General features: G+C 55.3%; 1 protein-coding gene across 9 annotated transcripts in view; it reads right to left on the bottom strand.

Moving 5' to 3' along the window:
* Positions 1 to 2,643: 2,643 nt before the first annotated feature.
* Positions 2,644 to 26,902, bottom strand: part of LOC122381181 (ubiquitin-like modifier-activating enzyme ATG7) — a 32,505-nt gene continuing 8,246 nt past the window's right edge. For all 9 annotated transcript variants that reach the window (XM_043365051.1, XM_043365054.1, XM_043365055.1 and 6 more), the window contains exons 10-14: positions 26,702 to 26,872; positions 25,098 to 25,213; positions 21,282 to 21,441; positions 17,965 to 18,084; positions 2,644 to 4,224 (exon numbers count right to left, since the gene is read on the bottom strand). In XM_043365051.1, the coding sequence (XP_043220986.1) occupies positions 4,186 to 4,224; positions 17,965 to 18,084; positions 21,282 to 21,441; positions 25,098 to 25,213; positions 26,702 to 26,872 (606 nt within the window). In that variant the 3' untranslated portion in view covers positions 2,644 to 4,185. The remainder of the gene's footprint in view (positions 4,225 to 17,964; positions 18,085 to 21,281; positions 21,442 to 25,097; positions 25,214 to 26,701; positions 26,873 to 26,902) is intronic.

The following is a 26,902-nucleotide window of genomic DNA, read 5'->3' as shown; positions in this document are numbered from 1 at the left end:
TCTGGTCCAACAGTCGTCACAGTTGAGAGACAGACACGGGCGCGGCGCGGCGGGCGGCGCTCCACGATCGCCACGCTGCGCCGGGAGTGCCACGCTGCGCCAGGAGTGCCACGCTGCGCTGCACGGCGGCGCCTTTGGAGCTGTCGGCGGCGTGGCGGCCTCGTGAGCGCCGGTTCCCGAAACCGACGCCTTCCTGACTCGGTTCGGCGTAACGCCCGCCGGCGAACCCGGCGGCTTCTTAGCCGTACTGTGACGTCATCCCGGGAGCAGGGACTGACGACATGGGTGTGGCGGGACGAGAGGGGGAGGGGGGAAGGGTCATTGATGTGCCGCGGGGACAGTACCAACGTCGTCGTGGGCAGTTCGCCGAGGCGGATCGGATCAGCTCAGTACTTCCCGACGTGAACAGTTTGGAGTTTGGACCAGAGTCACTCGAACCAGTCACCGTTGTTATGTAAGACTCACAAGATTCGCTTGACTTGCACACAAATATTTCACCACTTGTCGGGTTATGCTTATCACACCAAAAATCAACATGCCTATCGAATTCATCATTCTTCCTTGGAGCGCACCTCTGCATCCACTTTCCCGACGCAATCCAGCTAAACAAAATCACGACCCGAACGTCCAGTCCAGATCTCTGATCGTCCACAGCTCGAGTCTCCTTCGCACCCGGAACAGACGTCTCTCGATATACCTACCCCAGAACACACCGCCTGCCCGTCCGACACCTGCGACTCAGCCTCAGAGCTCAGTCAAAAATGCAGGTCCACGCGATCACGGAGGTGCAGGAATTCATGCTGCTTTGAATTCTGTCAGCGACGTCTTGAAACAACACAAGGAAGGAATCCAATGCTTATCGGCAACTCTCCAACTCCAAGTTCCGAGAAAAGTTCGATAAGCAAATAGCTCCTCGGTGATCTGACGGGATTCTTCGCACGGCCGCGATAAATCGATTTTATTGCATTAGCCAAGCCGTCTTCATGGGATGCAGAAATAGCACCTGCTTCTGCTCCGAGTGGCCACTCGGCTCCACAGCGGGTTGGCAGGGGTGCCCAGACGTTAGCCTGCCCCGCCGGCCCGCCCGGAGCCCGGCTGTCTCCCCAGGAACCACGCTCGGCGGCGGCGAGACGCCGTGTTTTGGACCGGCTCCATATTGACTCAGAGTATCCTCCACCTGCCGCCGGCCGGCCGCACCCGCCGGCCACCGCGCCAAAACATAAACACTGAGCGCGGACGGTAGCGCGCCGCGGCCCGCCGACCAGCCGACCGGCCGGGCGGAGAGACGGACGGGGTGTTTGCTGAGGAACCCGGAGACGGTGGCCGAACCCGGCGAGCGGTCATCCTAGGGAAGGGTGACAGGTAAATGGGCAAATGTTTGAGGACCGGGAATGAAACCGAACAGCGGACGAGACGCGAAACCAGGAACAGGTAGCGTCGAGTGAAGCTGAAAAATACCCCGTGCAGTTTCACGCAAATGGGTCATCGCTCGCGCTAATTAGGTCGGCCCATTTCGGAGCGCGCCACCTTTTTGATGGCGGCATTATGTCGGCAGATACGGCCATTGGCCGACAAAGCCCGCTGACGGGACGCGGTGCCGTGTCGGATGGGCCTCTGAGCCGGGCCGTTTGATGTCGCACCGCCGTCCCGCTCACCGCGTGTCAATGCAGGGCCGACGGGGCAGAGCCGCGCCCCGCGCCGCTGACAGAGACGGCTGACGGATGGCGCCGCTCAAACTGTCACGCTGTCCGGTCTGCGTTGCAAGTAGTCTACCAATCGTGGCGGGGCCTTGTCAGTCGCAGGTCGACTATAACGCCAAACTACCATACCATCGACGGGGTTCAGAACTTTACTATCTCACTAAACACTCCTCAAAAGACGTGTGCAGCTTCCAGACGAAAAAACCGAGCGGAAGCGTTCCAGTTGAGGCACCGACGGAAGTGGGGTGGCGGTGCAGACGGGCCAAAGTTCGCCCACTCAGTACAGGCCATCCATTGTCGAGTGAGTTGACTCGTCCTTAGTTGCCTGCAATGCCGAGCAATTAAAACGGCAGTGAAATGCGGACCGGCCGGCGCGGCCGCGTGCCGCCTGCTCGTTATTCACCGGCCGAGGTCGGGTCACTTGTGTCGTTTCCGTCCAGGTGACAGGGCACGGTGGGTGAGGGAGGGGAGGGAGGTGGGACTGGGAGGGTGAGGAGGAGAGGGCAGGGCAGGGAGTGCGCCTTACCCGACCCAACCCCGTCCACACCCTTTTTCTGTAGAAACGAACGACATTTTACATACATATATGGCCGAACAAAAGCTAGACATAAAGCTAGACCTAGCATCAGAAAGGAGAGGAAATCGTCGTGCTCAACGTCAAAGTTCAACAAACGCGTATCGTAACTCGCGTTGAAAATCTCATCCGCCACATTGCTCACCCAATATTGCTCAGCTACGGGTATATTCGAGCCTGAATCGATCATTCAAGTGTCAAGTGTCATTCTTATTTACGCCTAGCTGGCAGCTTTACATCCATCCAATCGGCTTACAGCTCTTGAATCACAGTCGATTGGAATGCATCCCTATACCAGGCTTTCCGATCTGCTCTTCAATCGTCCGATCCGCCCGCTTGGTGGAACTTTCTGCGCGGAGTGTGTGAACATATACCGAGATAGCAATATGTATTTATCATCTAGTCAGTTTCAGAGACGATGACAATTTACGGAACCGTCTCTCCGGTAATATGTATCATGATTCAGTACAACAGCACGCAATAGTTATCTTGCGAATCTTGAGAAGCAGATCAATGAGCCCCTAATTGAATAAACCCTGATCTGATCCCACCAGCCAGCGTACACATGCGTATACTATTGAGGAGTAAACATGAAGAATATACGATAGGGTAACCAGCACCGTTGGTATCCGCGAACCATTCGATCCTCTACCCGAGGTCACTACAGGCCATTACTCGGTGCAGAGGTGTGCCAGTGGTTGACTATTGGACTAGTTACAACCAGTGATGTGTCGATAGAAGAGGAAACGCGCAACTTATTATCGTCGAAACCTAAAAAAATCACAGATTTCGGTGAACGAGTCGAAACTTAATTGCTGCCAGGCTGGTTACAGGTCGTAAACATTCACGCCAACGATACATAAACGATTTATTAACATCAATATTTTGCCCATAAGTAAGCACTTACTAAAGCTCACAATCCACCCCGTACAAAACATAGAGCACCGATCACCCACATTTGACAACCCTTTGGTGCCCCAGTGTCCACCCTCCCCGACCCAAACCAATGGCATGACAAGTGAACTTAACCTGGCGAGTCGACACAAATGCATGCCATAACGCGGCACCGCGGCGGCCTCATGGGAGCGGCGACACGAAAACGGAAAACAGATATAGCGACTAACGGCCGGGCGCGATCAATGCCGCCGTTCATTTGCATATATTAGCATACCATTACGGACGGGGCCGCTATGCAGTGTGTTCCGCTGTCCACCGGCCGGGCGACGCCGGCCGCTCACCAGGCGACGCCACTCCGTCGGCATCGACAGGGGGTGAGCACCCCCCCCCCCATCGGGTGGTGCGCGGACGGCAGGAATACACGCTCGACGATGTGTATCGTGGTTACGTGTTTGGTGTTCCGCGGTGTTACGATTGTGTGTGGCGTGTTCGGCCTACGTTCAGTGGCGGACGGTGTCGTAAAAATAGTGAGATATCTAACTATCCCCCGAAGGCTTATAAATTTAACGCTGCCGAGGTCCAAGGCAACCAAAAAACCAGTACGTTTAGTGACTAGGATTATGCATTTGACAGCTTCTCTTGTACTCTTGACGGATAACTGTGCACCGGAATGCATCATGCACACACTAACATACCAGAGGCTTCACTCGCATATAACATCACAGTTCTAGCTCGACGCTACGTAAGGCAGAAGCAGTTCACATTCACTCATACTGGAACTGACTGGATCGGCGTTATTGCTCGAGGCAACATAATATGTCACTCTACGGCATTCTACGATGAGGAGAATCCCAGAGTCATGGGTATGGAAGAAATCACAGTACCGGAGGCTCAAAAGCAGCCATGCTTCTCTGTCATGGAGCCAGCCCTCAAGCTCTGCACGGAGCCCCGGGGTGGGCCGCTCACCGCAGTTTGTATCACAACACTGGTCCATCGAGATCGTCGCACGTCGCCTCAGAAGTCGTCGGCGTCGCCGTCATCCAACTCCCACAACTGCCGGTGAAGAGACCGTACGTCATCGGGGGAAAATGGGGCGTGGCGCGGAGGCGAGCAATTAACACTTTAAGTCAAAAGGAGATAGGTGGGGGAGGGGGACGACAGTGGTCTAAATCTAAGTGATAGAACGCCAATACGTCAACCTCTGACAGTTATATCTTGCTCAATAGCTAATAGTATGCAATGCCAATAAAAAAATGTGGTGTTGAAGAACGTGTGCGTCATCGATAAACTGCTTTTTTCATTCTGAAGCTTATCTAGGTAGTGGCAGGTACGTTCCATCCTTTTGACATACCACCAAAGACCGAGTATCAAGGCTGACAATCCGCCGCTCGCCATTAGTACGAGCTCCGACCCGAAGAAGACGTCACAACTGCCGTACGTCCTCGGCGCTCGTAGCACATAATGACGTCAATTATGCGTCGACCATCCATCACCCAAGTAGGTTACTGCGCGTGCCTCAATGCACCTACGCACACCCCGTCCATTACCCCGGCACCATCAGCGGCGCATATTGGCTGATCACACACACGTGCGTCAATACCATGACAAATACACATTCCGTGAATAGCACGTTACACATTCACCAATTAAGCCATAGCTACAGCACCCGAAGCGGAGCCATGACATTCCATTGGCGCCGGGTCGCCCTCCCCGGCTGACCCGCGCCCGGCCACCCCATAGCCGGCACATGCCAAAAACGCCGACCGGGCACGATTCCTGACGAGCCGCGCGCCGCGCCGCGAACGCCTGGCGCGCCGTGAGCGCCGCGGCGCGGCCGACGTGACGCAGCGCGGCCGTGACGGCGCCGGCCGGGGTGACACGGCGCCGCCACCGGCCGACGGATCGAGCCCGCTGACGACACCGGCCGACGGTGGAGCGCGTGGCGTGCCGCAGTCCGCGGCCGCGACCGCATTCTGGGCATCGACGGCGACGGAGCCGGGCCGCATCGCTGAGTCCGTGCCGATCCGGGGCACTTCTGAGAACTGCCCCCGGGGCGTCGAGATTGTCACACATGGCGACACAGCTCCCCGGCCGCGGCGGGCGAAGGCGGGGTCGGCGCCGGTCTGTGGCGTCAGTCCGCCCCGGCCGCACCAGGAACAAGAACGTCCGGTGGGCCGTCCCGGCGCAGCACCGCGCCGCAAACGCCGTGAAAACGCCGCCGGACTGACCGGGACGGCGGTGGGTCACGGCAGCTGCCACCGACCCTCCCGGCTGCCGTCGAGCCGCCGGGGCCTCCTGCGGAACGACGTACGCAGCAAGCACTCTGCAACAGCTGAACAGCTAGGCGGCGGGATAGACGGCGGCAGAGCCCGTCTGCAGCGGCAGCGGCGAACGTTAGCGGACGGTTAGCGGGTTGATAGACAGGACAGCGGCGGCAGCGAGGGACGGTGGAAATCCGGCGCCAGGTGCCACCTGCCCCAGCACCAACGGTCGCATTCCAGAGGCGCGTGCCTGCGGTCCAACGCCCCCCTCCCTCCCCACACCAGGTGGTCGGGCGGCGATTTAAACTGGTGTGCCCTAATCGTCGGGCGGCAGCATGCATCATTACACGTTCCAACGAGCCGGCTGTATGGTTTGAAGGCCGAGATATGTCTGCTCGTGAGGCGCTCTCCGAGATGGAGGCATTACAGAGTCGAGAGTAAAAGTTTGCAGCAGGCAAAAATGGTACGGAATGAATGACGAAATAGTGATACGGGAAGTGATTAACTGTGACGTGTTGGTGTAAGATACAGGGTACAAACCAAAAACGATGTGACGAACAATAAAAATTAGGAACAACTCTTAAGATACTGGGTAATAACTTTTGACATTTCCGCATGTTTACACAACGGCAATATTATTGCAAGAAAATGTTAATGAGCAATTAATTTGAACGGTGCACGAAACTGTTGAAAGATGGACAAAGAAACTGTTGAAAGGTGGACAAAATCGCTAGTAGCGATTCATTCTTACCCTTCAGAGATGTATATTCCGACATCACCCGCAACACAAATATTTTAGCTTACATAACATTTTAGAAACGTTTTAGATACCTACGTGTCGCCGCTTAAATGACAGCAATCAATAATATCAGAGGTAAGTATGTTCTTAATGTGCAGAGGTGGAATTTCTGGTATAGGATAAACTTCCGACACCGCATGTCCATTCATGACGAATGAGGGCCTAATTACATCAACGTCATCCCGAGCAATAACTTCAATCATTTCGGCGTCTGAAGTAGAGTTGCAAAGTTTTCCCAATGGGCTGCTACCGGCACCGCCCCGCCCCACAAACATTTTCTGGGATACCGGCATGCTACCACGCCCCAAGCAAAAAAACCGCCAAATTACCGGCATACTAAAAAAACCTGCATCCTTGATTCTGGCTTACCCCTACATGAGATGCCACATTTTGGCAATTTCAGTAACCGCCCCACCCAGCAGCCACCCATCGTCCAACTTATTACAATTCAATAGCCTCTTAGTGTCCAAAGTTTGAATCATATGCTGATAATTTTTTGTGCAAAATCAAAAATACCGGCATGCTACCGGCAAGACATGCCAGATACCACGAAAAAACCTGCGGTAGTGAAAAATTACCGGCATGCCGGTAGTGCGGTAGGGAAATTTTGCAACTCTAGTCTGAAGCTAAGTGCATAATACAAATAATGAGAGCATTTAACTTTAATTTGCCTGACTGGCGGCGACAATTATCGAATTACTGCTGAACGGTTGTCGTGGAATGTTGCCGGCCGTTCCACGGAGCACACTCCCGCTCAGTGACCAAACGATGGCGGTGGAGCACGAGACGCACTCGTAATGAATTACCGCAGACGGCCGCGACGTGAAAGCCGACACTGCGCATAAGTCAGCACATAAAATTAAAACAAATGCCTAGCCATTCCAGCGCTGCCATGCCACCGCACTTTCGGCGGGATTTACGCTCCAAATACATGTCGAGTTCATGGCGCGTATGAAATTACAAGGTATGAACAAGAAACATTAATTGACTATACGCAACTTCAACGGCAATTTGAGGCAGCCCCGTCCAAAACAGCGCCCAGTTACCCCTCCCCGACCCAGGTCGGCCGGCCCTACCCCGGCTCGTTGCGTCCCGGCTCCGTTCGTAAGTAACTGGCGCGCGCGCAGTGTCCCACTGAGACCGACACGTGCACGAACAGCGCCTGTAAATCACCGGACGGCCGCGTCCGCTCAATAAACAATAACGGATGGCGTTCACACCATAGTAATGGCGCCGGCGAAATACGGCCGGTGTTCACGCGACCGGCACGGTGGTGACGGCACCTGACCGGCCACCGGACAGATGCAGAGTTAGGACAGAGATATCGGCTTCGCAAACGGCTACGATTGGACTCTAGATGGAATGGGCAAGAAAATCACAGCCAGCAGGGAATCTCACGTCTGCCATAAAATCATCAACGAAAAGGTGGACACATTCCGTTCCGATGCTGAGCAAGTAATGTTGCGAGGATCAAACTCAATCTCCATTTTTATCAGCATTGCCTAGGAGACGAATGAATCCTGCAAAATTTCGCCCGCGGATCACACATTCGTTCGCCGGTGAACTGAAAGCCCTCCGTCGCCATGAGGTAGCCTTTTAAGATTCCCGGTCGATGAGTGACTGTTAGTGTTCAGTGTTCACGGGACGATGAGGACGTCACTCATGGCGTGGGGGGGGGGGGATGAGCGGTGACCTCTCGTAGGTGATGAGCGGTGACCTCACCACGCGTGAGTCTGCGCCGGCGGCGGCGGCAGTGTCCGCGCGCCAGAACGGCCGTCACCGCGCCGAGATACGAGACAGTTGTCTGGCGTGAGTGCCGCCTCCGAGTGAATAAACAGGCCGTAAAGCGGCGGCCTGCCGTCAGCGCTCGGCGGCCGGGCCGATCCGTCCGTCCCGCCGCGGCGTCTGCAGGGCGCGGCCGGAGGATGGGGCAGGGGGTGTCAGAAGAGGCGCCGGCTGGCAGCGCTCATGGCAGCCGCGGCCGTCTCACCCCTTCCGCGGCACGTCGGCTGACTCAGCCGTGAAGGACTGTGACTCAGCGAGTCAATACACGGCGCTCACTGGGCCAGACTGCGTCGAGCCACCGCGGAATGTCCTGCCGACAACGATAACGCTGCCATACGAGCGGAAGCAAACAAACCTAATTCCGGTGGCACACTCAACTCTACGCCGATTAAATTCCAGCGCACTCGAGCCGTCGGTGAGTAGCCGTTTGGGAATGTTGAGCTACTAATACACCCCGATCAAACACCGTCCGGAATCAGAGTCTCGCTCGGCCGGCGCCCGGCGACGCCCCGGCAGCAGGCCGGTGACGGGTCGGGTCCGACCTTTACCTGAGCCGGTGGCGGCCACCCGACCCGGCCGAGGTCGCCACCCGAGTCCACAGCAGAGTCCACCCGATCCGACGGAGGTCGTCACACGAGCCGACAGCGCCTCCCCCGCGGCTGAGTCAGCGCCAGAGAGGACACCCTTCCGGCACCGCGCCGCCGGCACACGACACGAGAGCCAGAACGGCTCGGTGACACCGGGCCAGCGTCGAGGGAGGTGGGGTCAGGTGCGACCAATGACCATGTAATGCTTCTGGTTTAGCTGAAAAAGTCAGCACAGACTTTGCTTAAAACAGTCCAATGCCGTTATGCGTTATTATGCACCGACAAAAGGGGACAACAACAGAAAATGTGTCATTAGGTAAAACAAAACAAAAAGACATTTAGAACTGAAACATGGCGTGACTCGGGTAAATTGTGCACTTTATCAAAGTAGACGTGACTCTGCGCTAAAATGGTTTTTCCAAGTCGCGAATCTGTTAGGGAAATAGCTACTTAGATTTCGAGTGCCTTTCAACACGCACAGTGAATGGGTTCGTGACAAGGTCCCTTTGTCAGCTTCGTTCAATTTCATTCATTTCAGATCAGTTTCGTTCATAATATTCTTGTGCAAAACGCCAAGAGAAAGGTGACGATATTACAAAATGTTTGCCGGGCAAAACCAGTTCTAAAGCATTGTAGGAAAAAAAACAGTGACACCAAGTGAGCGGGAGGGGGAGGAAGGGAGTTGTAGCTACTGGCTTCTGTCAAATGCTATTTCTAAGCCAACAAACAACAATTCAATGCTTCTGTCACACAACTACTGTCTTCAACTACACAAAGCTTGTGCAGGGTGCATGTTTTGAGCTGCTCTCAAGGGCCCCGCAGCTGACATCCGCGTTAAATGAAATCGTTATGGCCGGGCAGGGTACCGGTCCTATTCCGAATTTTACCCAAATCGATTGATTTACGGACGTTTTCCGGAAACCACTGCCTGTAAAATATGACAAACTCGCTCAGCGGCGGTCGGATGAACAGTGTATCCGCCCATCACTCAACACAAAGTCAAAAGACCAGTTACACGTTTTGGACGTGCATTTTTGACGCGGTTGATTGAATAATGTGTATCAGGAATCAGGATCTGGAGCTACGCTAAAGAATAGCCAAGAACTCATCCGGCTGGCCTTGTCAAAGTCGCACCGATTTTTGACGGTAGCAATGACACAGGTACCTTTAGGTACAAAATAAAACTAATGTTCCGTATTTATTGGTTAGGTGAATTGTAATGATAACAAGAAACGGCGAACTGGCAAAATACCTAAGCAACTTTCGCTAAAATATAAAGGTGCTATCACAATTTTCAGGCATCCGGCTTGCGCTTTACAAAGTGCCTTACCATTATAAACCAGTCGTTTTCATGGTGCGTCTGATGCAAACGACAGCCACTTTAACAAAGGGCGGAATAAAATACAAGGGGAGGGAGTTATTTGGCGCGGGGGGACCATGTATTCGACATTGTACACGGCGGTTTATGACGGTGATTAACGTCTAACGTCGAATCAAGCATTAACGGGACGTTGAATCGTGATTAGCGGGCCGACGTGACACGACGCGACACCGAGCCAGTGGGGTCCAGGGAAGGGGGAGGGGGAGGGGGGGCGATAACGAGAAGGGTGGAGAAGAACAAACAGAACCGCGGCGGCCCCGCCGTGGTCGGCCGATAACACGCGCAGTGTGAGCCGAGCCGCGGTGTACAAGGGGTGCGCGGAGTGTTTCTCGCGCGGCGCGCGCGACGAATGCGATATAAGTGCTCGGTTTGGTGTACGGAATAACAGGACAACATCAACGGAGCGACAGGAGACGGACGCATGATGGCAGGTGGGCGCAGCGATAGGCTGCGGGGGGGGGGAAGGATCTAGGTAGAACGGCCACGAGGAGACGGGATAGGGGGGGGGGGGGGGGACCGTTCGACGGGCGCTATAGAAGTGGGCGTGACGGAGAGGGGCGGGTACCTAGCTGACCACGACACCGTGCGCCTAGAGAGGCCAGCATCTGTGGTCCCCGTCGTGTCATGGCCACGGCCGACGGGTGTGACCTGATCCGTATATGCCGTGTGCACAGGAGGACCTGGTAACTGTGGTCCCCGTCGTGTCATGGCCACGGCCGACGGGTGTGACCTGATCCGTACATGCCGTGTGAACAGGATGACCTGGCAACTGTGGTCCCCGTCGTGTCATGGCCACGGCCGACGGGTGTGACCTGATCCGTACATGCCGTGTGAACAGGATGACCTGGCAACTGTGGTCCCCGTCGTGTCATGGCCACGGCCGACGGGTGCGACCTGATCCGTACATGCCGTGTGAACAGGATGACCTGGTAACTGTGGTCCCCGTCGTGTCATGGCCACGGCCGACGGGTGTGACCTGATCCGTATATGCCGTGTGCACAGGAGGACCTGGCAACTGTGGTCCCCGTCGTGTCATGGCCACGGCCGACGGGTGTGACCTGATCCGTATATGCCGTGTGAACAGGATGACCTTGCAACTGTGGTCCCCGTCGTGTCATGGCCACGGCCGACGGGTGTGACCTGATCCGTACATGCCGTGCGAACAGGATGACCTGGCAACTGTGGTCCCCGTCGTGTCATGGCCACGGCCGACGGGTGTGACCTGATCCGTATATGCCGTGTGCACAGGAGGACCTGGCAACTGTGGTCCCCGTCGTGTCATGGCCACGGCCGACGGGTGTGACCTGATCCGTATATGCCGTGTGCACAGGAGGACCGGGCAACTGTGGTCCCCGTCGTGTCATGGCCACGGCCGACGGGTGTGACCTGATCCGTACATGCCGTGTGAACAGGATGACCTGGCAACTGTGGTCCCCGTCGTGTCATGGCCACGGCCGACGGGTGTGACCTGATCCGTACATGCCGTGTGAACAGGATGACCTGGCAACTGTGGTCCCCGTCGTGTCATGGCCACGGCCGACGGGTGTGACCTGATCCGTATATGCCGTGTGCACAGGAGGACCGGGCAACTGTGGTCCCCGTCGTGTCATGGCCACGGCCGACGGGTGTGACCTGATCCGTACATGCCGTGTGCACAGGAGGACCTGGCACTCTGTGGTCCCCGTCGTGTCATGGCCACGGCCGACGGGTGTGACCTGATCCGTACATGCCGTGTGAACAGGATGACCTGGCAATGTGGTCCCCGTCGTGTCATGGCCACGGCCGACGGGTGTGACCTGATCCGTACATGCCGTGTGAACAGGATGACCTGGCAACTGTGGTCCCCGTCGTGTCATGGCCACGGCCGACGGGTGTGACCTGATCCGTACATGCCGTGTGAACAGGATGACCTGGCAACTGTGGTCCCCGTCGTGTCATGGCCACGGCCGACGGGTGTGACCTGATCCGTACATGCCGTGTGAACAGGATGACCTGGCCACTGTGGTCCCCGTCGTGCCATGGCCACGGCCGACGGGTGTGACCTGATCCGTATATGCCGTGTGCACAGGAGGACCTGGCAACTGTGGTCCCCGTCGTGTCATGACCACGGCCGACGGGTGTGACCTGATCCGTACATGCCGTGTGAACAGGATGACCTGGCAACTGTGGTCCCCGTCGGGTCATGGCCACGGCCGACGGGTGTGACCTGATCCGTACATGCCGTGTGAACAGGATGACCTGGCAACTGTGGTCCCCGTCGTGTCATGGCCACGGCCGACGGGTGTGACCTGATCCGTATATGCCGTGTGCACAGGAGGACCTGGCACTCTGTGGTCCCCGTCGTGTCATGGCCACGGCCGACGGGTGTGACCTGATCCGTATATGCCGTGTGCACAGGAGGACCTGGCAACTGTGGTCCCCGTCGGGCCATGGCCACGGCCGACGGGTGAGACCTGATCCGTACATGCCGTGTGAACAGGATGACCTGGCAACTGTGGTCCCCGTCGTGTCATGGCCACGGCCGACGGGTGAGACCTGATCAGTACATGCCGTGTGCACAGGAGGACCTGGCAACTGTGGTCCCCGTCGAGCCATATCTGGCCCGACGACGGGTATGACCTGACACGTGACGTAACTCGCGAGTTCTACCCGGCAGGTAATGGTGCGAACTGATCCAGAACAGGCGGGCACGTATAGGAGAGGGGCGGGTATCTAATGGCCTCCATCGGGGCGCGGCGGCATTGGGTGAGACGGCAATTTAGTGGTGTCAATCGTAGCTTGAATCTGTGGATTTCCGATTTTGTCCAATGTCCAATCCGGAATTCGGTTGGACAATGACGCAGGTTTGGACAACTTTGGACAATCATTGCTACACCTCAGCATTTCTATAAAGCAATCGTGGTTAACACTGATTGGCGAATAGAAAGATCAGCCTTTGAGATGATTAACACATTAAAGCTGCTAAAAATACATAAAAAAAAAAAGATAACAGTGTTAAGTGTAAGCTATTGCGTAGGTTTCGGACATCTTTGGACAAATGGCTAGCTTAAACATTTTGGACGGAAATCGGCGTAAGCATTGGAATTGGACGGACATTGGACATACATTTTCTGCAACTAACACCACTAGACGGCGTCTAGATGACATTAACAGGGTCAACATGTCGCCAACTGGTCGGTGCGTGGGCATGTCATCGCGGCCTCGGTATGGTATCGATATATACCTGGCGCAATAGCGGCGCCTGCCAGACATGCCAAGTTCAACGCGTATAGCCCAGCAGAAACGCAGCGCGGCAAACTCGCTGACTAGTGCTCGCGTCAAACGCGAAAGCCGGACATGAGGAGAATCTGTGGACCCAGTGGTGCTATTTGCTTACGGCCTGGGCGGCCGTAGCGGTGATAAAAGCTACACCGCCGACAAACCGACGAACAAGGGAGGGACAATGGCCTGGGACGGACGGAGAGGAGGGGAGGGGAGGAAAGAGGAGAGGAGAGGAGAGGAGAGGAGAGGAGAGGAGAGGAGAGAGAGAGAGAGAGAGAGAGAGAGAGAGAGAGAGAGAGAGAGAGAGAGAGAGAGAGAGAGAGAGAGAGAGAGAGAGAGAGGATGGAGGGCGGAAGAGAGAGAGAGAGGAGGGAGAGGAAGAGAGAGAGAGAGAGAGAGAGAGAGAGAGAGAGAGAGAGAGAGAGAGAGAGAGAGAGAGAGAGAGAGAGAGAGAGAGAGAGAGAGAGAGAGAGAGAGAGAGAGAGAGAAAGGGGGGGGGGGGTGCGGCGACATGGATAAGGGAACGTGCGGCCGAGCGGGCGGACGCGCGGAAAGACGACCTCGAGTGACTCATAACGCACACCGCGGCGCCGGCGCGGCGGGCCGGTCAGGCAAGTGCAAACAGCAGATAGCCCGGCACGGCAGGCTGTGGTACTGCGATCCTAGGCGTGACTTCGGGGGCGTATTCATAATTAGACTCGTGCATGATCCTACGCCGTCGACAGTGCAGAAGGGTGGAAGCCAAGCGACAGGCTGTGGACAATGGTCGATGCCAGAGAAACTGTCGTTGGGCGGTTCCGGCACGGGGCTGACATTGGATACCGCGGTGCGGCGCGGGGCCGTTTCGCGAAAAACAATCAGTCCGCCGAACGGCGCCGTGCCGGGGTGACGGCAGCCATTCGGCGAGAGGTCGCGGACGGTACGACACGGGGACCGTTCCATGCTCCACCGCTGCCGAACATGATAGTGAACCCGTTGAGTGCGCGCGATAAACCTAATGGCGAAGTGCGGCTCATTTTAGATCTATCACAGTCGAGAGATGTCGGGGTCAACGCCGGGTTAGACCCAGACGAGTTTCGTGTGACGTACACATCATTCGACGAGGCCGTGCGGTCGATTCTCCTAGCTGGAGGCGCCGGGACCTTGCTGTTCAAGACCGATGTTAAAAATGCATTCAAACTTATACCTGTCCGGCCCGGCCAGTGGGCGCTACTGGGGTTCTGTTGGGACGGTTTACTATACTACCAGGTTTGTCTGCCATTGAGGCTAGAAGCAGTCCATGGGTTTTCAATGATTTTGCCACATGCTTGCGCCTATGTGTTCCAGGATCAGACATCGGACGTGTATATACGCAATTATTTAGATGACTTCTTCGGGGTAGGGCGCGGAGTATCGGACAGTGCCGACGTAGCGTATGTGAGACTGCGAGACATTTGTGCGGAAGTGGGCGTGCCGCTGGCCGAGCGGAAACGCGCCCCGCCATCAACACGGATGGAGCTTCTCGGGTTGTGATAGACACAGAAACACCCTAGACACCCTAGCGTTGCCAGACGCCAAGCTAGTGGGCACCCAGGAGTTACTAAAGACACTGCTCGGGCGACAGAAATGCACACAGCGGGAACTGCTGTCGGTGGTGGGACGTCTCGTGCACGCCAGCAAGTACGTCCCGCCGGGGAGGGCGTTCACTAGACGCCTGCTAGATGCGGCGCACTCTGTTAGCGGACCGAACCGCCGGGTGCGGATCACGGCCGATGTACGGGCGGTTTTACGGTGGTGGGCCACTTTTTGCCGATGTGGTACGGCATTCCCCCCCCCCCCCCCCCCCGCCACCGGGCGAGTACGACCACTGTATTGTGATGAACACGGACAGCTCACGTCGGGGGATGGGGGCGTGGCACGGAGACGAATGGTGGATGATGGAGTGGCCCCGCGAGCGGCAGTGTGACGCCGCGCCATCCATGACGTGGCTGGAGCTCATCCCCGTCATGGTGGCATGTTTGGTGTGGGGAGAGAGATGGGGCGGGCACCACGTGCTGATCCGGTCCGATAACATGGGGGTGGTGGGGGTCTGGGGGAGGGGATGGTCGGGGTCGCCACTGATTATAGCGCTGCTGCGTCAGCCCCTGTTCTGGACGGCGTTCCATGAGTTCGCTGTATCCGTCGAGTACGTGGCAACGAAAGAGAACGGCGCGGCCGACGCGCTCAGTCGGCACGACTTGGCGCGGTTTCCGGCGGCTGCGGCCACAGGCGGCCCAGTGTCCGGTCCGGCCCCCATCGTGTGTGGCGGAGTACCTACAGGACCCGAGCCGTGGAACCCACGTGCTGACAGGTACCGCCTGTGAACCCTGTGAACGGGACACGCGCGCATAATCTAGTATGAATACACATACCCTTGGTTCCTTTGGGGTGTTTGGCGGTGGCTCGCACAGAGCTGGAGGCGAAGATAAACCCGGGTGTTGACGGCCTTTCACAGCCAAACAGGGAGAGGAGTTGATCGGAGGACACGCTAATCAAGCATTAACGGGACGTTGAATCGTGATTAGCGGGCCGACGTGACACGACGCGACACCGAGCCAGTGGGGTCCAGGGAAGGGGGAGGGGGAGGGGGGGCGATAACGAGAAGGGTGGAGAAGAACAAACAGAACCGCGGCGGCCCCGCCGTGGTCGGCCGATAACACGCGCAGTGTGAGCCGAGCCGCGGTGTACAAGGGGTGCGCGGAGTGTTTTTGATTAGTTTCAGTTTTAGATTAGGCTTCAGGCACTTCCTTTGGCATACGTATGGGTTCCAATATTTCCGAGATTCAACGCTCGCAATGTTTTGTCAGCGGTCGCCATTATTCATTATATCAACGCCGACAAATGTTCGCATCACTTTCCAAAAACTGAGCGAAATAAAGCATGAAAGTGACGAAAAGGACCCGAACAAACGATATGAAGCTAAGACTAAGCATTACACAGAAAGATTTTTGAGCGATAAAACGATATTGCATGCGGCTTTGCTTATTATCAAAGTCTCCGTAACCATATCGTCGCATCATTGCCACTTCAAATGGGTAATCCGCTACCCAACAATCGGTCTGCCCCCATGTTAACTGAATATTTTAGTGAAGCACTACCCTCCTCCCTACTCTTGTGGAATAATCAATGCAAACAGCATGTTAAACTGGCCGTTGATAGCTTCACATTGCAATGCATTCTTCCGCTTTGTATCGGTAAGCAAACACTAGGCTGAATCACAGTTCACGTTCACATACCGCTTTTACACAATGTCCCCAATCGCTGATTGGCAGAAGAGGGGCGGTGCCCGGACATTGGTGCTTAGGTCCACGGCAGCTATCAAGGGGGGGGGGAGGGAGGGGAGGGGATAGCTGTCATTTGTCAGTAGAGGCAATCATTTGGGTGCTGTGGATCCGAAATACGCACCAAATAAATACAGGAGAGCGATTTCGATGAAGCCGAATGATAAAACTTTGAAACACTACAGTTGTGGGTACAGCAAAGTGCCGTAAAAAAACTATCAGACCATACTCCCCCCCCCCCCCCCCCCCCAAAGGAAGCGGGTAACTTTATCAAAGGCCAGTCAAAAGGTTCAGAAATTTTCATACGTTCGCCACCGCACACATGAAAGCACGCATGCCATCCCACGGCTGACAATTACTGCACGCTTCCATCCATTCCCCCGCCGTCGTGTGTTCGTCGCACATAAGTCACCGGGTGGGCCGATTAGAGCCGACTTGACATACAGATTAGCGAAATGTAGCGGTGACGAATGGTGAAAAGGTTCGCGGGTCGACCGGAGACTTGTCCAATGGGAGCCCGGTAATGTCCCTGGCTAACGCCCATGATGAATGCGACCGTGCGGTGCACGCTGCTTTTGGCGTGATAACAGCGGCAAACTTTGCGGCAGCCACGAAAAATGCCGACAACAGTGGAAGGCACTTACCGGTCAGCAGTTATATTGCAGCGCAATGAATATTACTGCCGCTACTGTGCACGGCACTAATGCGAAACAACATACCCCGCTGGCCCGGATTATGGGTAATAAAGTGGATGTCTGGTTAAGTTTTAAACGACGAAACACAACACCGATTAGGAATTTAATTGCCAGCGTCATTTCAACCTGGGATACAGGACAAGGTAAAATAAATAAATGCGGACGCATTTCACGGCCGAGTCATCCAATGCAAGAAGCTAGTTCCCCTCGCGTGGCGCGATATGACATGGCCAACCTATGGAGTCATATCTGTACGTGCAATGTTTATTTCATGTATCGAATGGGTGTTTGTCTTGGATTTCTACGATCGGCATTAATTAGCCTGCGACTTTAGTGGCACGACGCTTAGCGCAAATTGGCGCAACTACACTTACCTTGCTACCGTGTGCAGCCACGAACATAGAGCTACGTTTCGTGAAGCATTAGCTTAATTAGATGCAAAGAAAATAATAGCCATAAAATCGGCTGACTGCATATGTCAGCGTTGCATGCATAATAATGCAAGAAAATGCATAATGCAAGGAAACATTAATCATCATAAAATCCCCGCAAAATCAGGATTTGTCATAATTCATTTTTGGTGCCACGAAGCGGAATTCGGTGCCGTGACCTTGTGGTGAGCAGGCGGTATACAGCTCAGCCCCCCCCCCCCGGACCAGGACACCCGCCCCTCGGTGAGCGGGCGGCCCGCTCAGCTCCCCCCCCCCCCGGACCACGCCACCCACCTCAGCAGCCTCCGTGAGCCGGTGCAGTTCCGTCAGCCCGGTCAGGTCCTCCAGGTAGCTGGACTGGTTGAAGGCCTTCAGCAGGAACTCGGTGCCGTGCTCGCGGTACTGCTCCAGCACCTGTGGACCGCACCAGACACGGGCATCAGCAGACCGACCGCGCACGTCACCCGACATACCGACAGTCGACACGACTCCGCCGCGCCGACAGACCCAAAAACCGGCACACAGTCCCGGCGTGCACGGAAAGAACCGCCGACACGCTTCGGTAATTGGGCGTCCGAACGAAAACTGGGCCGCTGGCCGCACCTGAAATAATGGCAGCCAAAGTGTAAAAACTATTGGTGCAGTAGTGGCGATGTCATCATTAGTCGTCGCACGCCACGGTCTGACACGGCACGAGCAGGATTCGGCCGGTAACTCCCCGCCGAAATATAAACACTCGGCGACCGGGCGCACCTATCGGCGTCTGAATCGGTAGATCGTGGCACGTCCGACGGGAAAAAATCGCCGCCGCGCCCTCGACGGGTCGTCATTGACTCGGTATAGCTGACAGGAGGTATAGGCAAGGCAGTATCGGCAGCTCACACGACGAAGGGGATAACAGGAGTGGTAGATGCGGTGGTCACAAGGCTAGGATAAATATGGCAGTGGGAGAGACCAAGACATCACTAGGCGGGGTCGGGTCTAATTTGATGACACGCTAGGGACGACACAATGGGGATTTATGGTTTCATATTTCTAGCCTCAGGGTAGCTACACGCAATTTGCGTTCGTAAATGAATGAGTCAGACCTACGGGGAAAACACACTAGGGTACTGGTGTAATCATTAGGAGTTCCGATTGTGTAATGTCTTTCAAAAGCTTGACCATCTCTCAATCGCTTCGGTCCTCCCAGATCCTGCCTTCACCGCCATGCTATACCCCACCCCGTGTTCACCATTCGTATCCCAGCTCCGCCAAACCGTGTCTCGGCCACAGTTCGTGTCCCGGGACCGCCGCAGGAATTCGTGCACCAGGGAAACGGCCACCAAGCAGCTCTGTTCGCCTCTGACTCAGCCGGTCCGCATTTCATCATCCATCCGGGGCGCCTAATGAGCCCGCTCACACAGGGCCGGCGCGGATCAGCGCGAGTATCTCACGAATTCCCGCAGGTCACACGGGCGCCTTTTTGGCGCACTGAGCAGCTGGTGTGATCCTCGCCGCTATGCTAATCACGACGGGCTGGCCACCACTGACGGTGGTGTGACTAAGGCTGAGGATTTTTCGGCCGTGGCCGGTGTACACAGCTCGCTGGACGCGTCGTGGACGTGACACTCCGCCGCTATCGTCTGATCAGCCGGCGCAGGCGGCGATGGGCGGTATGATCAGACCGGCGAGCGGACCGCGAGCGCCGGGCGTCACATCGGGCGCCGAGCGGGCGCCGGCCGGGCGCTGCACGATGAGGACAGCTCGTCACAGGCCGTGTGCCACCACCGGGCCCGCGCAGGTGCGGGCCGGTCGCCGCAGCTCGCGAGGGGCGCCGTCACACACCGACCCGTCCGTCGTGCCGTCACATGCCAGGCCGGCGATTGTTTGGTGCTGAAAAACTCGACCGAGCACGTTCCATGCGAGTGAGTGATCGAACAGAGCCGGGGACGGGTTGGCACGGGCACCGCCGCGCGGTCGGACATGCAACACGACAGTGCTAGCGGCGACCGTCACCTGCTGACCAACCAAAGGCCACAGACAATGCAGCCGGCAGGAATGAGAAACACACACGTTTGACATTAATCAGCCGCGAACACGGCGAACACACATCACTGCTCGGGCACGCGGCACTGCTCGCAGCTGCACTTTCCTGCAGGCGAGCTGTTCCGAGCGCGTCTGTCAGACTATGAGCGCCCCGAGTGGGAGATGAGTCACCTACAGCTCCACCTAACATCCGAGCTAATTAGTGAGGTATTTCCTCCGCATTGGTATCCCTTCTGATCGCCGTGACGCGACAGCTAGACTAATTCGTGATAAATGTCAATAACACGTAAACCAAAGGTCATGAAAAAACATTACAGGGTGCAAGCAATGCGTGACACGTTAATAAACAGATTTTGATGGTTGATTAGCGACATAAAATGGAATCAAAGGACAAGATGATTTGGCAGTACAGCAGGACATTGAACTTACTAACAGGCTCCATCACTTTTTATTGCAGTGAAAAGCTATGATAAGATATTATGTTGCATTCCCGACAGGCCAAGCCTAATCCTCGTCCTTACAGTCCAACAGCTTTCATAATTTATTTCTTATTTAATATGTACATTGTTCATTTTGCAAGTAGCTTAAAGATGTATTTCATCCTAATTGCAAGAGATATAAATATAATATTATAGGTGTAATAAACATCAATGATATTTATCATTACTTCTCAAACAAGCCATATTTTAGGCAAGTGGCATTTGCATTTCTTTCCAAAAGGTATTTGGAATTCCAGTGAAGGTAAAGGTGGGTACTGCGCTATGACAAAATGCCACTATCGTTTTCATAAACACGAAAAAAATGATCATCAGACACAAAACGGCTGCATTTTATGGAATACTATCATCAGCACCACAAGCCCAAAAACACAATGAATAACAACAGATTGTTCGTAGGATTCTCGGAATACGATTTTCCTAATCTGTAGAAACTCTTGAGTGGACGGTTCAGGATAAATAGTGGGGGAGAAAGCTTTAGTTGGGTGTAATTCGCTTCTCAAATGCACTTAATTCAGTGCATCGCATTAGGAATAAACGAGCTATTGCAATAGCGCATGAACACACTAAACCGAAACATAATCTGTCGCAACACGCGACCGACGGCATGCACAAACAGGGGAGATATTCTCAGGAATTACGTGGGTGGTGTTTTCTTTCACCATTTTTAGTCCGTAAAATCCGCTTAGGAAGGACCCATCGACGATTGACCCCTCGGTTATACAATATACAATCTGTGCTCAATTACAGTCCATTTTTGGCAGAGTCAGGCGCTAATGATTGTGAGACGACACCAATTACAGAAATACACCTTTATCTACCTCTACGGGACGTGTACAGTTTATACAAACACACAGGATTCTCATCATTTCCTGCGCTCGTTCGGATCGATATCACACTCTAGCGAAGTTTCGCAAGGTGACATGTGCAGTTTGCACCTTGACTAACTAGTCACAACAAACTAACAAACAAAAGATCTGCGCCTTGTCGAAGCAGCCCCCGGTGACGCTGTGTCTTACCTTGCTGGAGCAGGCGGTGGTGGGTGTCTCTGCGTCATGTGTATCTCGTATGTCTCTCATGTCTTACCTTGCTGGAGCAGGCGGTGCACCGGTTGAAGGCCCTGGTGGCCGGCGTCAGCTGCTGGTGTTGCCCCAGGAAGCCCCGCACGCTGTGAGGTACCGCTCCCAGAGGGCCGGCCGGCGCCTCGGCTACCTCAGCGGACACAGGGCAGACCGGGGCGCGCTCACTGCAGGCAGACAGGGAGAGGGGAGTCAGGGGGCCAGCCAGCGCCTCGGCTACCTCAGCGGACACAGGGCAAACAGGGGCGCGCTCCCTGCAGGCAGAGGTACCGAGGAGAGTCAGAGGACCAGCCGGCGCCTCAGCTACCTCAGCGGACACAGGGCAGACCGGGGCGCGCTCCCTGCAGGCAGAGGTACCGAGGAGAGTCAGAGGACCAGCCGGCGCCTCAGCTACCTCAGCAGACACAGGGCAGACCGGGGCGCGCTCCCTGCAGGCAGAGGTACCGAGGAGAGTCAGAGGGCCGGCCGGCGCCTCGGCTACCTCAGCAGACACAGGGCAGACCGGGGCACGCTCCCTGCAGGCAGACAGGGAGAGGGGAGTCAGGGGCTGGCCTGGGTCTGTTCTCTGCCTACCTAGAGACCGGGGTCCGCTTACTGTAGACATAGGTTGACAAAGTGCTATTACACTGTATGACGTGTCAGGCGACAGGCATGTATCACCCACGCCCACTCGCGAACTAGATGAGTTACTTGTTCAACAAAATCAGCATTCATTGGTTATGATCGAGCAAGAGACATTAAGTCATCAACGATTCAGCAAAGCTCTCGACAGCGTTTCCCACCAGGCCGACTTCAAAGACCGACTCAGAAAGACCGGCCGAATCGCTACTAACCGCTGATCCCCCAGTCAGGGTTCTGGGAGACCAGCCGTGTTGTCGGCTGAACGGGAGAGTAAATAGCTGACCGGTGAGTCAGGGATTAGAGCCCCTCCCTCTGCGGTAGCGGCATCATCAACTGGTTGAGCCCCAGAGAGATACACTGACAAACAGCAAACATGACGTTTTTAGCCAACCGGACTCCGGCATTGCAATGTGCCACGAAGTTGTGCGGTATTTTCGGATGGTATCGGCGCCGCGGCCGAGCCGTCTGAGTGATAACGGCGGCGACTGGGGGCTGCGGTCCAGACACAAAACCCTCCGTGCTCCCGTAAAACCCGATCAATAAGCCGCACAGCCAATAAAATCCCATTGCATGGATGTGAAATAATCGCTGTCTGCAAAAGTCACGCGGCACAAAGGGCCACAAAATTGGACCTATTTATCTTCAGACGCAATGTTTTAATCCGGGTGAAAGTGATTGGTTGAGGCGAGTTTCGAGAGCCGCGAAAATAGCACGCAACAGACAGATGATGTATATTGTTTCGCTGTGGTGACACTAATCCAACTTCACAGGAGATCTGTTAATGATCCTTGCCAAATTTTAGGCGAGAAAAACGACAGCGTAAACGTCATTCAAGGTCAGTAACAACACATACCCAATTGCATTCCACGTGAGTTAAAAATACCAATGTCACTTTCACGTGTGGGACTCGAAAGTCCACAAAACAAAAACATATGTGGACATGAACCTTCACTTCTTCATTCAACCGGCGTCACCCATAAGACATCAAAGGGCACGTAAGGGTAAGCTCATCGGTTTAAGCCACTTTTCTCATTTTTCTACCGAGGTGAAAGTGACAAACTGTAAAGTATTTTAGCTCCCTGTTACCCGACTGGTGACGTTAGACCCTGAGTACGACCCGTGAAGGGTGTGAGGTGACGTGAAGGAGTCTGATGTCACCCCTTCGACCGCTGCCATTACCGACCGCGCACGGCAACCGCTCTGTTTCTGCTCTCTGATTGAGCTATGCAATATCCCATACTTATAGTCCAGCTTATGTGCAGCTCCTACACTGGCGAACGAGCGGTTACGGTGGGGGGGGGGGAGAGCGGGGAGAGCGGGGGTGGCATGGTTGGAGCGCCCGAGATGCCGCACAGCTGTCCGTCGAATTCCGTCAGGCGCTGGCCGCCACTGGCCCAGTCTCGGGGGCGCGCTGGCACGCGACCCACAGCCGCCCCCTCCACCCCTCCCCAGTGAACGGGCCACGGGAGGAACGCGACAGCATGCCGCGCGGTTTTGACAGCCATAGCGCATACCTCGGCGTACAAAAACGGACCACAGTGCCGCTCCCCTGCCTTCCGAGCATTGCACTGAAAAAGCGATGACAACAAGGCTACTATTTAAAAGTGTCGAATTAAGTTGTCATCCATCCTACTCGTCAGTGTTGGGTGGAAACGGTAATGTCTTTGTTATGATTAAGCTTGCATGACCAAAAAGTCGCTGAATTCCGAGCAGGGACTTTACACAATGCATGGAAGCGGCTGCAGGAGGATTAAGTTCCTGTTTTGTGCTGGAATTCGGAAATCTTCCCTCAACATGTTTTACATTTGCGTCATTACATGCTGGCATAACCTGCTTTCGCTAAATAAAAACATGTGGCGGTATAACGGACTCCAGGGGGGGGGGGGAGGGGGCACACTGAGCCGCGAAAAGGTGTGACTCCGACACGCAAACACGGCCTACGTGACCCTCCCGGATGTCCGGCTCCTGTCAGCAGTAGGTATCATATGTACTGTGAATTCGTCAGCTCGCATAACTCAGAATAACAGGCGTTGACCGTAACCGTAACCGATATGAACAAAAAAATATCCACACATTACATGAAATAGCTCTGGACAGAACAGATCACTAACTGCGTAGTAGCACTCGAGCTTACCGTTTGAGCTTCTCAACCAAGAAAACAGCGGGGATTTGCGGATTTCGGGTGCCTGATACCAGCTCAGCCCTGCCGGGCCCCCGTCGGCCGCTGCACCGATTAAGCTTATTTACGCTGCCAAGATCGCTATCCCGAGCATGTGAGGCCTTTGCAGACCCATTGCGGCGATATGACTTAAGCTTCGTCCTAACAACTTGAAATTCCGCTGCGCGAAAGACTTCAGACCGTTGCATGCCAGACGCCGCGCGAAAAATAATCCTACCTACAGTCTAACTACCAACATTTCAACTCCGCATCCGAAAAAAACTCCAAACCGAAGGCATTCATTCACCGAAATCCGGCCCCACCCGTACCGTACGTGACACCACAAACAAACAATCCCCGTGGAGCGCCTCTTCTGAACACCATTCGGTGTCATTTTTGGCGCCGCGCGAGCATCTGTCATTGTTCTCTCTGGTGTATCCGGCAGCCGGCGGTGGTCAGCTCGCGTGCCGCGTGCTGCGGCTGCCGCCGGAAGGCTGGCTGGGCCGGACGGGTGCGGCGGGGGCCGCAGGTGTCCGCGGCCGCCGGGTAGGCTCAGCCCCACCGCAGCCAGCCCCGCACGGGACAGAGCCGAACCACCACCACCAGTCAGCAGGCGGGATGAAAAGTGAGGATTTCTGATGTCCGTCACGAGACATGCAACAAATGTGTTCGGCGAAAACACGAAATTCTGCGGAAGTTCCGAGGACCTATGAATGCATACCGTACATCTGTATGTGAATTCCTTCCATGTGTAGATATGTACAACTGCAAACAAAATATTTAAGGCTCGTCATCAAACTTTCCAGCTTCCCCTATCGTGCAGTATGTATGTCATCGGGTTTTACCACAGTCGCTCCAGCCGTGTCCATCACATACCCATAGTCGAGTGCAAGGCACGAGCTCTTATCGCGTCAGGGGCAAGGCGACAGGCCATGCAACATAATTTCATCATTCGCCGCTTCACCTAGGTGCGGCCTATTCAGAATCCAACACCGTGTGAGTCCATAAGGTCGACAATCAGTGTTTCTTTCGCGGAATACTGACCGTTGAGGGTGCTGGAGGAGGGCGGCGGCCAGCTCCACGGCCAGTCCCGCGGCAATCATACTGACCCCCGGTCGGGTCACGGTGCACTGCTGGTCCAGCGTGCGGTCCTGAACCGACTGCCGGGAACAGAGGGGGAGGGGGCACGGTCACAGGGTGGGGAGAACACGGTCACGGTGATGCCGGGCACAGAGGGGTAGGGGAGGGGGAAGACACGGTCATAGGACAACCGTGGTGTGATATCGATGACATTCACCGAACCATTCAGGCATCAGACTCAATCCATAACACAAGGTCAGGTCACTACTTTGTATCTGGACAGTGCAGCGTCAATCTATTTTTAGCAGTGTACGCGAACTTTCAACAGTTAGCTTGATGTAATGTACAACACAATTTCAACTTACATCAAAAGCCCTCACCAACAAACTGTCAGCCCTTGGGGTAGCGGTTTGACCAAGCCCCCATCGTAAACGCATCCCAGCAAGGCATTCCATCCGTAACGACCGCGGCCTTCGCCCCATCCCCCTTAACTTCCGTCTCAGGACAGGTCATCGCCCCCCACATCCGCCCTGCCGGACAATACATTCGCCCGGAAGCTCCTCTTATCCCCGCAGCTCGCCGCTATAACGGGCTATCTCTCCGGCCGGCCGGCCGGCCCGCCGGAACTCGCATAGTAAACACATTCCCCGCATCGTGGACGGCGCATTGCACATTCAGAGTTCGGCGCATGGCTGCATTATGCAGCAGCGGCGGTCGGCTGGGTTCGCCGTGAGGTGTGTTCGTCGAGGGGCCGCCGTGTGGGGTAGGTGCCCCCCCCCCCCCCAAGGATGTGGTAGCAGCTCAGCAACTGGTCTCCGGCGGAGGCGGTCATTGGAATGTGGCCGTCAGATGGAGACGGGTCGCCGCCACATCTGATTGGCCATTCATTCGGAGGACGGTGATTTAAGCGCGAGGGACGGCGACTTTTCCGGTGGCGGGCGGCTGCAGACAGCGAGGGTGCGGATAACTCCAAGGTCGGACTGTGTTGCTGCACAGCAGGGATGCGACGGAAACAGGTTTGAGCAGAGTATATGGCGATAAAATTAATAAGCTAGTGTGGAGTACGTGTAAAGAAGAAAGAAAATCGATACATTTTTGACAAACTAGGTTTTGGTTCGTTGAAAAATTTATCCAACAGATCATCTAGAATTTCAACACAACACAGAAAAAAGCAGAGAACAATGTTGCCAAAACGGCTTGCTATGGACTATGCGTTGCTGTTGTAGCAGGCTTCTCCGTTGTTTACATTTCACTTTGTTTTCCTCATTCTGGCAGAATTTCCGGACATAGCTTGGATTCTACGCGTCACATCCCTGCTATGCCCAGCTGACTGTAACAGGCACGAATTACATTTAACAATTCAGCGCGAATTTCTGGAAACACACATATTTCCAGCAGGCCTCACCTTTCTCGGTGACTCACCAACCACACTGGCACGACCTACAAACCCAGCCAATTCATATCACCCACCGCAACTCACACACGACTCGCCACTCCCAGAACTCAGCTCACACAACTCACGACCCAATGAGCGTTAGCAGTACGATCCGTCTCCCCATCGTACTCACGTTTCCCGGCGCCACGACATCGTTACAGAAGTAGCAGCCCAGCTCGGAGCCGTCGATCATCTGGCGCGGGTCGCAACTGACTGCCGAGTCAGGAGACGGCAGGCCCGGAGGACGACTGCCGTGCCGCATCACCAGGTAAGAGTCGTACCCCAGCGCCGCCGTGATCACAACCTGGCGGAGGTGGGGCGGTCAGAGCGACGA

The sequence above is a fragment of the Amphibalanus amphitrite genome, unplaced genomic scaffold (assembly GCF_019059575.1).
Source record: "Amphibalanus amphitrite isolate SeventyFive unplaced genomic scaffold, NRLGWU_Aamphi_draft 000115F_arrow, whole genome shotgun sequence".
Classification (NCBI taxonomy): domain Eukaryota; kingdom Metazoa; phylum Arthropoda; class Thecostraca; order Balanomorpha; family Balanidae; genus Amphibalanus; species Amphibalanus amphitrite.
The sequence above is the reverse complement of the archived record's forward strand: the minus strand, read 5'-3'. Positions and strand labels throughout refer to the sequence as shown.